This window comes from Bos grunniens, chromosome 18, assembly GCF_055505025.1.
Source record: "Bos grunniens cultivar Pamir isolate PY7600 chromosome 18, Bosgru_T2T1.0, whole genome shotgun sequence".
In the NCBI taxonomy this organism is placed as follows: domain Eukaryota; kingdom Metazoa; phylum Chordata; class Mammalia; order Artiodactyla; family Bovidae; genus Bos; species Bos grunniens.
The window spans coordinates 51854137-51866247 of NC_141182.1; the positions used below are offsets into that span (position 1 = coordinate 51854137).

Consider the following 12111-nt stretch of genomic DNA (forward strand, 5'->3'; position numbering starts at 1 on the left):
CTATACACCAATTATATCAATCAATACACCGCCAAGGACACAGCAGGTAAGGGATATGGAGACTTAGCAGCAAACATTGGCCCAACAAGTGAAAAACCCTTCACCAATACAATTTCTAATCAATCTTTTAACTGCTCAAAGGAATCTGTATTTAGACAGTTTAGAACATCTCATGCCTCTCACAGTTGGGAGGCTCTGAACAATCACATGTGGCCGGAAAAACCTATTCAGGCAGGCTAGAGGACTTCCAAAGGAATTTGTAGGTTGAAACACTGTCACACGCAGGAATTATTAACTGGAGCTGTAAGTTATTTCTTTTTTCATAGAGAGGTAGCGGGGGACAGCCTCCCGTAAAGTCAGAGGTGTAGGTGAGAGCACAAAGCAGAAAGTAGGCAGACTCTGGTTTTGGGGGTAGATGCTCGAGAATTTCCAGGGGGACTCCTGAGGCTCGATCCCGCCTTTGCGTATGCTGAGCCTCCTTCCTCACAACCTTTGCCACGAGTGGAGCTCCTCACTGCCGGCTTCCGGCAAACAGGACACTTGGCAGGGGTGGTAGCCTCTGGTCTTCTTGGCTTGCTTCTCCTGGCGTGTAGAATTTTCACTACAAGCAGGCTGGAGTAAGGGTGATGGAGATCCCTGTATTCTCAGCTTGCTATTGTTGAATGGCTCCTCAGCCCCATGATTGAAGTTGCGTTGGAGGAGACAGTCTCTAGCCTCTTGATCGAACCTGCCTGAAATTTCCCTCTATCCATCTGCGACACGGAATTGAGTGGGGTGAGTAAAGCTGGAAGCCTGCCCCACTGACAATGATGCTATATAGTCGTTGGCTGGACAAGGGGGATGAGAGAATCTGGCTTCTATTTTTTAATTTTTTATTTTTAAGGGTCTTTCTTGCTGAGTGAGGGCTTTCTCTAGTTTGGTAAGCAGGGACTATTCTCCAGGACTGCTTGAAGTCTTCTCATCATTCTGGCTCCTCTTGTCACAGAGCCCGGGCTCTATGGTGTGATGGCTTCAGTAATTGTGGCCCATGGGCTCAGTACTTGCAGTGCATGGGTTCAGTTGCCCTGAGACATGTGGGATCTTCCTGAAGCAAGGATCGAACTGGTGTCCCTTGCATTTCAAAGTGGATTCTTAACCACTGGACCTGCAGGGAAGCCCAGGAACCTTCTTTTTGCTACACCCAGTTAATGTTACTTTCATCACCCAGAGCTGGAGGTGCATGCAGAGCATTATTCCAAATCTCACAGACTTTTGCTGTTCTACTGATATTCAGTGTATTTCCTTAAAGAAATATTTCTTCTTTTTTTTTTTGGCCACACAGTGCTAGCATGTGGGATCTTAGTTCCCCCAACCAGGGATGGAACTTCAGAGTCTTAACAACTGGACTGCCGGGCAGGTCCCTAAATAAATGTTTCTATGTAATCCATTTAGAGTGACAAAAATGAAAATTTCTTTGCTGCTTTTCTGGACACACAGGTGAAGTTTTTCTAGGTTCCCTAACTGGATAGCCCTTAATATCACCTGGTTTTTAGTTTTGTGCGCGCTAAGTCGCTTCAGTTGTGTCTGACACTGTGAAACCCTATGAACTGCAGCCCGCCAGGCTCCTCTGTCTATGGGATTCTCTAGGCAAGAATACTGGATTGTTGCTGTGCTCTTCTCCAGGTTTTTAGTTTTAGTCTCAGTTATCAGTCTCCACATCATAGAAGCCAAGAATGGCAACCTCACCTGAATGGTGACTTAAAGGTCATCACCAGCTCCCACAGCCTCTAAAGATTAGGCTCTGGCTTCCAGGTCCTTTATTATTTCTGACACTTGTGAATTTAACTTTGTCTTATTCAAGTTCAGCTACTAACTCATACATTGCTCTCCAGAATATCTGATTTTTTATAAAAGGGCAACATGCCCTTTGAAAAACATCAGGGGACCAAATTTGTGCCACATTCTACATTAAGGAATGATGCCAGGGCAGAGAGCCCAGTCCATCTTGTTCTTCCAAAGATTACAGTCCACTGGGGAAGGGGGACAATTTAACTGCAAGAAGGAAGTGAGAAAACTGGCAAGACCTGACCAGAGATCCTCATACTGAGGAGTCCCAATATATTTCCAGACAGAAATAACATTTCAGATAGGTCAGGAAAGAACAAATCCTTTATTTATTTAATATTTTAATTTTATGGAGTGTTGTTGTTTTACTATGTTATGTGGGCTCCCCAGGTGGCTCAGTGGGTAAAGAATCCACCTGCAATGCAGGAGATGCAGGCAGACGTGATTTCGATTCCTAGGTCGAGAAGATCCCCTGGAGGAGGGCACGGGACCCCGCTCCAGTATTCTTGCCTGGAGAATCCCCAAGGACAGAGGAGCCTGGTGGGCTACAGCCCATAGGGTGGCAAAGAGTCAGACACGACTGAAGTGGCTGAGCACACATTCTGTTGTGTTAGTTTCAGGCGTATAGCAAAGTTATTTAGTTATGCATATACATATATTAATTCTCTTTTAGATTCTTTTCTCATACAGGTTATCGCAGAGTATTGGATAGAGTTCCCCGTGCTACACAGGAGGTCCTCATTGGTCGTCTATCTTATATAGAGCAGGGTGAATGCGGTCATCCCAAGCTCCTGATTTATCCCTCCAGCCTCCATGTTTCCCCTTTGGTAACCATTTGTTTTCAAACTGTATACACTCTGCTTCTGCTTTGTAAATAAGTTCGTTTATATCTTAAAAAAAAAAAAGATCCCAAATGTGAGTGATATCATATGATATTTGTCTGAGTGAATGAGTGAAAGTTAGTCACTCCGTTGAGTCTGACTCTTTGCGACCTCATGGACTGTAGCCCGACAGGCTCCTCTGTCCATGGAATTCTCCAGGCAAGAATACTGGAGTGGCTTGCCATTCCTTTCTCCAGGGGATCTTCCCGACCCAGGGACTGAACCCTTATTTCCTGCCTCTTGTGGGTCTCCTGTATTGGCAAGAGGATTCTTTACCAATGAGACACTTGGGAATCCTGATAGTACACAGGGACTTATGGGAGGGACATCGAGAAAGAAGCGGATATGTGCGTATGTATGGCTGACTCATTTTGCTATGTAGTAGAAACTAACCCAACATTGTAAAGCGGCTATGATGCTGTTGTTTAGTCAGTAAGTCATAACCGACGCTTTTGTGACCCCATGAACTGTAGCCCACCAGGCTCCTTTGCACCTGGGATTTCCCAGGCAAGAATATCAGAGTGGGTTGCCATTTCCTTCTCCAGGGGATCTTCCTGACCCTGGGATCTATTCGTGTCTCCTGCACTGGCAGGCAGATTCTTTACCACTGAGCCACCAGGGAAGCCCAAAGTAACTATACTGAAATAAAAATTATTTAATAAAAAAATAAGCTTATATCATAAATACTATATGCTAACGAAGACAGTCAGAGAAGGCAATGGCACCCCACTCCAGTACTCGTGCCTGGAAAATCCCATGGACGGAGCAGCCTGGAAGGCTGCAGTCCATGGGGTCGCTAAGAGTCGGACATGACTGAGCAACTTCACTTTCACTTTTCACTTTCATGCACTGGAGAAGGACATGGCAACCCACTCCAGTGTTCTTGCCTGGAGAATCCCAGGGACGGGGGAGCCTGGTGGGCTGCCGTCTATGGGGTTGCACAGGGTCAGACACGACTGAAGCGACTTAGCAGAGAGCAGAACAAAAGCAGGAGACAGGGACTTCCCTGGTGGGCCAGTGGTTAAGACTCTGAGCTTCAAGTGCAAGGGGCTTGGGTTCCATCCCTGGCTGTAGAACTAAGAACCTCTGTATCATGAGATGCAGCCAAACAAGCAAACAGAAAGAAAACCAGAAGACAACTTGAGTGACTACGGGTTCAACATGCCTTGCAATCAAGTTGGAAAATCAGCCAATGGCAGGATGAAGTTCTATGTTTGATTTCCAGCAATTTCAGCCCAGCAGCTCTAGGAGAAAGGGGTCAAGAAAGTCTTAAGGCATTTAGACAGCACTTGGGCTAAAAGTGTGAGTGCCTGAGCTCATCTTTTTCTTTCACCATTTTGTCTGATGACATTAGGAGCGACCAACCAAGGTCATTATATTCCTTAGTTTCTCCCCAAATGTTCAAATGTATTATCAACAGAGTCACATAGAACCCTGCTTGTTATTTTAAGTGATTGATTAGGCATATCTGCCAACAAAGGTCCATCTAGTCAAGGCTATGGTTTTTCCAGTGGTCATGTATGGATGTGAGAGTTGGACTGTGAAGAAAGCTGAGCGCCGAAGAATTGATGCTTTTCAACTGTGGTGTTGGAGAAGACCCTTGAGAGTCCCTTGGACTGCAAGGAGATCCAACCAGTCCATTCTGAAGGAGATCAGCCCTGGGATTTCTTTGGAAGGAATGATGCTAAAGCTGAAACTCCAGTACTTTGGCCACCTCATGCAAAGAGTTGACTCATTGGAAAAGACTCTGATTCTGGGAGGGATTGGGGGCAGAGGAGAAGGGGACGACAGAGGATGAGATGGCTGGATGGCATCACCGACTCGATGGACGTGAGTCTGAGTGAACTCCAGGAGTTGATGATGGACAGGGAGGCCTGGCGTGCTGCAATTCATGGGGTCACAAAGAGTCAGACACAACTGAGTGACTGAACTGAACTGAACAGATGTTTTGCCTATCAGTGGTCTCTTTACAACTGGGAGGTCATTAGTGTCTTTTATTTCGGCCACACCACGCAGCTTGCAGGATCTTAGTTCCCCAACCAGGAATCAAACTTGTACCCCTGAAGCAGAATTCAAAGCCCTAGGTCTCATTTCAAATGCATTTCAAACCACTGAGGCTTGGTGACATTTAACTGCCAGCCAATGTCCTGTACTTTCCATCTGAGAGATAAACTTGAACAGCATGCTCTCAGATTGAGGAATGATCAAGCACTGACCAGGTGAGGTTGATTCCTATCAGGTTGAAGGGGTGTTGGGGTCCCCAGTTATTTAAGAAGCAAAATGACTTGGTCAGCCACAGGAGAGCAAGCTACCATGGCACTGCGTTTGGGGCTCTTTCTGATTTGGGCTGGCGTGTCTATGTTTCTACAACTGGACCCTGTGAATGGAGGTGAGAGAGGGGTGACAGGCTAGAAATGGTGAGAAAGACCCTGCCCCAGACATGGGCTGATAATTAAGGTCATAATAATAATAATAATAGCAGTGACAAATCATCTCCCATTTCTTGAGTACGTCCCAAAGGACAGACATTATGAAGGGCTTCACATTTTATTTAATATCCAAGAAACTCTATGAAATTGAAACACAGATGAGTTTGACAGCAAAGCTAAAGGCCTTTTTGAGAGCTGCCTCATTCCTGAATCTCCATTGCACTGTCCCAGACACAGGCAACCTACTCCCAGGGTTGGTTATTTTGTTCAAATGAAGAGCTTTTGATGTTTGTAGAGTTGACTGTTTGAAATCTTGGGTTGGCCAAGAAGAAAGTCCACTTGGTTTTGCCATAACATCATATGGAAAAACCAGAACCAACTTTTGGGCCAACCCAGTCACAGGGACAGTGTGGTCTCAGGGCAGGTCCAATCAACAGTGCACTACAGCAGACCCTGACTTTGCGGTTGAATTCATGGATGTTCATAGGGGAGCAGTGAGAACGTGTCAGGGTCTCCCTCCCCTATTCTGCTTAGCTCCTGGTCTTCGAGTATCTTGTTCAGGTAAACAAGGACTTCAAAATAGAAAAGAAAATAAAAGTTAGAGATGCTAGGCAGGTCCTACTATAGATGATATTCTGGTCATGGCCCTGCTTTGTTTTGTTTTTGGTTTTTTTAGTTGTTCATGTTATTTTGTGTGTGTGTTTGTTTTTTAAAAATTGTAATTGGAGAATAAGTGCTTTACAGAGTTTATATATATATATATCCCTTCCCTCTTGCGACTCCTTCCAGCCCCACCCACCATCCTACTCCTCTAGGTTGAAAACACAGAGGGTGGGCTGGGCTCCCTGCGTGATATAGCAGCTCCCCACTAGCTGTCTGTTTTACACAGGGTGGTGTAGATATGCCAGTGGTACTCTCTCAATTCGTCCCACCTAAGCCTAACCCTGCTTTGTTCCTGCTCCTCCTCCGTCCATCTCCTCTGCTCCTGCTTTTCTTCCAGATGAGCAGCTGTCTGAGGACAACGTCATTCTTCCTAAAGAAAAGAAAGACCCTGCTTCTGGTGCAGAAACCAAAGGTAATCAACAGCGGAAGAGAATGACAACAAACCACAGTCCAGGGCAACGAATTCACATGTGCGGCAGAGGAACGGATGGGGATTCTCCAGAGATACTTTACAGGCAGGAGCTCATAGCACCCTTTCAGTCACGGGAGGAGGCAGCTGTGCACGTCCCCCAAGGGGGCGATCCCAGACAGCAGAACTATGTGTACGTGGCAGGGCTGGAATCTGAACCCGGAATCTAGGCTTCAGCGCTGGTGCCACATGCTGAAGTAGAAACTGTCCAAAGTCACATTTGTACACCAGTCCTTACAATTTGTATATTTTTAACATGTCAACTAGTCACTTTTCATTTGTATTTCTTTGTATTTACAGACAGGTGTATATATCCAAATGATTTTTTTTTTCACTATCAAAAAACAGTAAAGTAGAAACTTCCCAAAATTAGAGAAGCCTTCCTAGTCCCTGAGGGAGGGACCACGCCACACTGACCTTGGCATCCCCGATGCTTAGCAGGGGCTCTGTACACAGCAGGCTTGGCGCTGATGGGCAGGCGTGAAAGGAGATTTTGCCAGAGTTACCACAGACATCATGAAACCCTGAGTGCCAAAGAAGCGAACAATGTCTTTCTTCTTTCAGATGATAAATGTGTTTTCCCATTCATCTATGGAAACAAAAAGTATTTTGACTGCACATTGCATGGTTCCTTATTCCTGTGGTGTTCCCTCGATGCAGACTATACAGGAAGATGGAAATACTGTACTAAGAATGGTAAGCATGCAGCCTGTCCTCGTGTGAGAAGCACCTGGCTTCCCAGATGAAGGCGGAAAGTCCAAATTGCCTCCTAGAGGGAAGCCTCAGGCGTCTCCTGATCCAGCTCTCTGTGTTCCGTTCCTGTCCCTTTCTCTCTTTTTTGGGGGGAGGTGGGGAGGGCTCTGCTCAGTCTTTGTTGCTGGGCCCAGGTTTTCTCCAGTTGCAGCAAGTGGGGTCTCCTCTTTGCTGGTGTGTGGGTTTCTCCCTGTGGTGGCTTCTCTTGTTGGGTAGCACAGGCTCTAGGCACAAGGGCTTCAGTCGTTGCAGCCCGTGGGTTCAGTAGTTGAGGTGCCCATACTTATTTCCTCCTCGGTGTGTGGAATCTTCCCAGACCAGAGGTGGAACCAGAGTCTCTTGCATGGCAAGGTATTCTTAACCACTGCACTACCAGGGAAGCCCCACTTTCTCTTGATAACACTAAAAATAATCCTCCTGCAATTAATACTTTCACCTATCCCTTCTATTTTTCCAGACTATGCCAAATGTGTCTTTCCCTTTATCTATGAAGGCAAGTCATATGACACTTGCACAATAATTGGGAGTACATTTATGAGCTATTGGTGCTCACTCTCTTCAAACTATGATGAGGATGGAGTTTGGAAGTATTGCTAGCAGTAAAAAGAGGTAAGAGTGTCCAGGGAGGATGGATAGAAACAGGGGTGAGCAGGGAAGAGGAAGGGCTGGGTAAGGAGGTGCAGTAAGATGCCAGAGCGAGGAAGGAAGAGGCAGGGGGAGAGAGGGGATGAAGGAGAAAGATGCAGGGCAAAGAGTGAGGAGCAGAGGTTCACGAGGAGAGCGATACAGACATGAGGATGAGGAAAGGGGGAAGGAGAGACGGAAACAGAGGAAGAGACAAGGGCGAAATGCGAGAGAAGTGGAGAGGCGAATCCAGAAGAGAGAGAGATTGCAAGATGACAAATGCAAGGAGGAGTATCTGGGGAGGATCAGTAGCAAGAGAAGATGGAAGGAAGGTGAGAAAGGGGCAGAGAGAGGACAACACAGTTTTAGGAGCAGGCCTGAGACAGTAGGAGCCAAGATGGGATGAACAGAAAGCAAAGGAGAAACAGATCTTTGCCCTCTGTGGGGCTGACTGGGAAACAAAACAGACTTCATTAACACAGACTCCAAAATTATGTTCAGTTACTGTCCAGTACATCCACCCATGGCCACGGATGCAATCAAGCCTTCAAAACTTCAGTGGAGAAAATCAAGAACTCTCAAGCAAAGGTGATGCTCTGAGCGACAGAGGTGAAATTCTTTCCCTACATCTCTGCCTTGTGCCTGCTGGGCATGGGTCCAATCAATAAACACTTTCTCTGCAGGTGTGGCCTTTGTCCTACAAAGAAACCTGTGTATCAGATGGGAGGGTCTCAGTGTGCTCCGGTTAACCAGGCAGGATCTTGTTTTCCTTTCCCTTCCTTGGGGTCCCGATGGAACTTCAAAGCACATCACAATTGTCCCTCCTAGGGGTCTGATTGACAGCTGAAGACCTGGTGGTAAGGCCAGAAGTGGGATGGGAGGAGAGTCCCAGAGGATACCAAGGCCCCGTTCCTGTCGTAAGAGATCTTTCTTTTCCCAACTTAGCTGAAATGTTATTTCTTCCTGGAGTTATTCTCTGATTCCACAGTATAAGGAGTCCCATCATGTCTTCCCAGTTCATCCTTTCTCTCCTTACAATTAAACTGCCCATCTCTCCAAGGGGACTGTAATTGGGGTGGGCGAAGACAAGATGGATTGTGTTTGCCCTGGTTTCAGTCCTAAATGCAGAATTTAACACATATATAGGGATTTTAGACAAATATTTTTTCCATCACTAACAGGGCCTGATTGAAAGAAGGTTAAATTCACAGGTGTTAGAAATAATGAAGGGCCTGAAAAGGCCTGATCACTAAATTTTATCCTAAAAAATCACTCAGTACCTATCACAAAAACAGAAATACAGACCAATGGACTACGATAGAAAGCCCAGACACTAACCCATGCACCCACGGGTACTTTATATTTGACAAAGTGACAGTGAAGTCATTCAGTCGTGTCCGACTCTGTGGGACCCCATGGACTGTAGCCCACCAGGCTCCTCCCTCCATGGGATTCTCCAGGCAAGAGTACTGGAGTGGGGTGCCATTGCCTTCTCCAATACTTGACAAAGGAGGCAAGAATAGACAATGAAGGATTAGTCTCTTCAGTGAGTGGTGCTGGGAAACTTTTACAGCAACATGTAAAAGAATGAAATTGGAACACTTCCTAACACCAGACACAAAGATAAACTCAAAATGGATTAAAGACCTAAATTTAAGACTGGAAACTTGAGAACTCTTAGAGGTAAACACAGGCAGAACACTCTCTGACATAAATCACAGCAAGATCCTCTATGATTCATTTCCTAGAGTCATGGAAATAAAAACAAAAATAAACAAATGGGACCTAATTAAACTTAAAAGCTTTTGCACAGCAAAGAAAACTGTAAAGAAGGCGAAAAGACAGCCTTCAGCGTGGGGAGGAAATAACAGCCAATGAAAAACTGACAAAGGATTAATTTCCAAAATATACAAGCAGCTCATGGAACTCAATACCAGAAAAGCAAACAACCCCATCAAAAAGTGAGCAGATGGCTTAAACAGATATTTCTCCAAAGAAGACATACAGATGGCTAGCAAACACATGAAAAGATGTTCAACTTCCTTCATTATTAGAGACACGTCAATAAAAACTACAGTGGGGTATGACCTCACACCGGTCAGAAAGGCCATCATCAGAAACTCTACACACAATAAACGCTGGAGAGGGTGTGGGGAAAGGGGAACCCTCTTACACTGTTGGTGGGAATGTAGATTGATGCAGCCACTATTGAAAACGGTATGGTGATTCCTTAAAAAAGTAGGCATAAACCTACCATATGACCTTTCTGTATCTTGTTACCTAAAGGTACGCATGGGGAGTCCGGCTGCTTGCAGCTCAAAAGCCAGGAAACAGGCCAGGTTGGTGAAAAGAAAGTTTGCTTATTTCAGATGCTGCACCTGGGGGTGGTAGCGTGGCGGACATCTGTCGGAAGGCCGACTCCCCACCTGACAAGTAGGGGGTGAGGGTTTTATAGACAAAGTGTGTGTGGGGGTTACATGCAGAAACAGTGCAGTCATCTCTAAGAGTCATCTTCAAATCGGTCATCAGTGGTCTGACCAGCATCATCTTGAGTGTTTTAGGTACAGTTAATCTTCAGTTCCAGGGTCCATTTGTCCCCAATTCTTTGTGATCAGTTCTTGGAATTCTGCCCACTCAAGTCCTGGGTACAGTCTGGTCATCATGCAGTGAACTTCTCCACCTGCTGTTTTGCTATCTATAAGTCAGCCCACAGGATATGACTCAGAATATTATCTACAGCCCTTGAGAAAGAACTAAAGGTCCTTGACTATGCTTAATGACTACGTTACTATTATTTAGTCTCCTTAGACTGTTTTCCTTTGTTTCAGCATTTCTTATTTCTCTGATTAGACTTGTTCTTTTGACTAGAGTTTTCCACAGGCAAAAGGCAGGCAGAAGGCATGAGCGGGTGGTGAAGGATCATAGAGTCCTGCTCCGTTTCAATCTCAGTACTGGGCATATACCCAAAGAAAACCATAATTGAAAAAAAAAAAAAACACACACATATAACCCAATATTCATTGCAGCACTATTTACAAGAGCTAGGACATGGAAGCAACCTTAATGTCCACTGACAGATAAATGGATAAGGAAGCTGTGGTACACACATACAATGGAATATTCAGTTCAGTCGCTCAGTCATGTCCAACTCTTTGCAACTCCATGAATCACAGCACGCCAGGCCTCCCTGTCCATCACCAACTCCCGGAGTTCATTCAAACCCATGTCCATTGAGTCGATGATGCCATCCAGCCATCTCATCCTCTGTCGTCCCCTTCTTCCCCTGCCCCCAATCCCTCCCAGCATCAGGGTCTTTTCCAATGAGTCAACTCTTCGCGTGAGGTGGCCAAAGTATTGGAGTTTCAGCTTTAGCATCAGTCCTTCCAATGAACACCCAGGACTGATCTCCTTTAGGATGGACTGGTTGGATGTCCTTGCAGTCCAAGGGACTCTCAAGAGTCTTCTCCAACACCACAGTTCAAAAGCATCAATTCTTCGGTGCTCAGCCTTCTTCTCAGTCCAACTCTTACATCCATACATGACCACTGGAAAAACCATAGCCTTGACTAGACGGACCCGAATATTACTCAGCCATAAAAAGGAATGCATTTGAGTCGGTTCTAATAAGGTGGTTCCTGGGAACAAAGTGAGAGTCACTCAGTCGTGTCCGACTCTTTGTGACCCAGTGGACTATACAGTCCGTGGAATTCTCCAGGCCAGGATACTGGAGGAGGTAGCCAGAGTGAAATAAGTCAGAAAAAGGAAAACAAATATTGTATACTAATGCATATGTATAGAATCTAGAAGATGGTACTGATGAAACCTATTTGCATGGCAGCAATGGAGACTTAGAGAGAACAGACTTGTGGGCACAGTGGGGGAAGGAGAGGGTGGAACAAACGGAAATAGCATGGAGACAAATACATGACCATATGTAAAATAGACAGCCAGTGGGGATTTGCCCAAATCAGGGCTCTGTGACAAACTAAAGGGGTGGGATGGGCTGGGAGGTTCAAGAGGGAGGGTGTACTTATGGCTGATTCATACTGAGGTATGGCAGAAGCCAACACAATATTATAAAGCAATTGTCCTTCAATTAAAAAAAAAAAAACACCACTCAGTGCCTATCTAAGGAATCCTTGGTACCTGGTGATAGACTTTCAGTCACCATCCGGGGAAGAGATACACAGGCTTTTAATCACTGTGCAGCAAGGAGGTATTGATAGAATGTTTGTCCTCTGTGATTTAAGGCCAGTAACTCAGAGCTTCACTTGAAACCAGGAGGTAAAAATAAAACAGAATTTTTAAGTTAAATAATAAAAAGTTTTAACCGAAAATGTTTTAATAAAAAGGAAACCAGGGGCTTCCCTGGTGGCTCAGTAGTAAGGAATCTGTCTGCCATGCTGGAGACATTGGTTCCATCCCTGGTCTGGGAAGATCCCACTTTTCCCAGAGCAACTAAGCTCAC

General features: G+C 45.4%; 1 protein-coding gene across 1 annotated transcript; it reads left to right on the forward strand.

Annotated features, from left to right (window-relative positions):
• The first annotated feature begins 5018 nt into the window (after positions 1–5018).
• LOC147353958 (seminal plasma protein A3-like) lies at positions 5019–10080 on the forward strand. The gene is made up of 4 exons (XM_086349396.1): positions 5019–5094; positions 6135–6209; positions 6831–6962; positions 10013–10080. Exons 1-4 carry the CDS (start codon positions 5019–5021, stop codon positions 10078–10080), a joined length of 351 nt encoding a protein of 116 aa, XP_086205522.1.
• The last annotated feature ends 2031 nt before the right edge of the window (positions 10081–12111 follow it).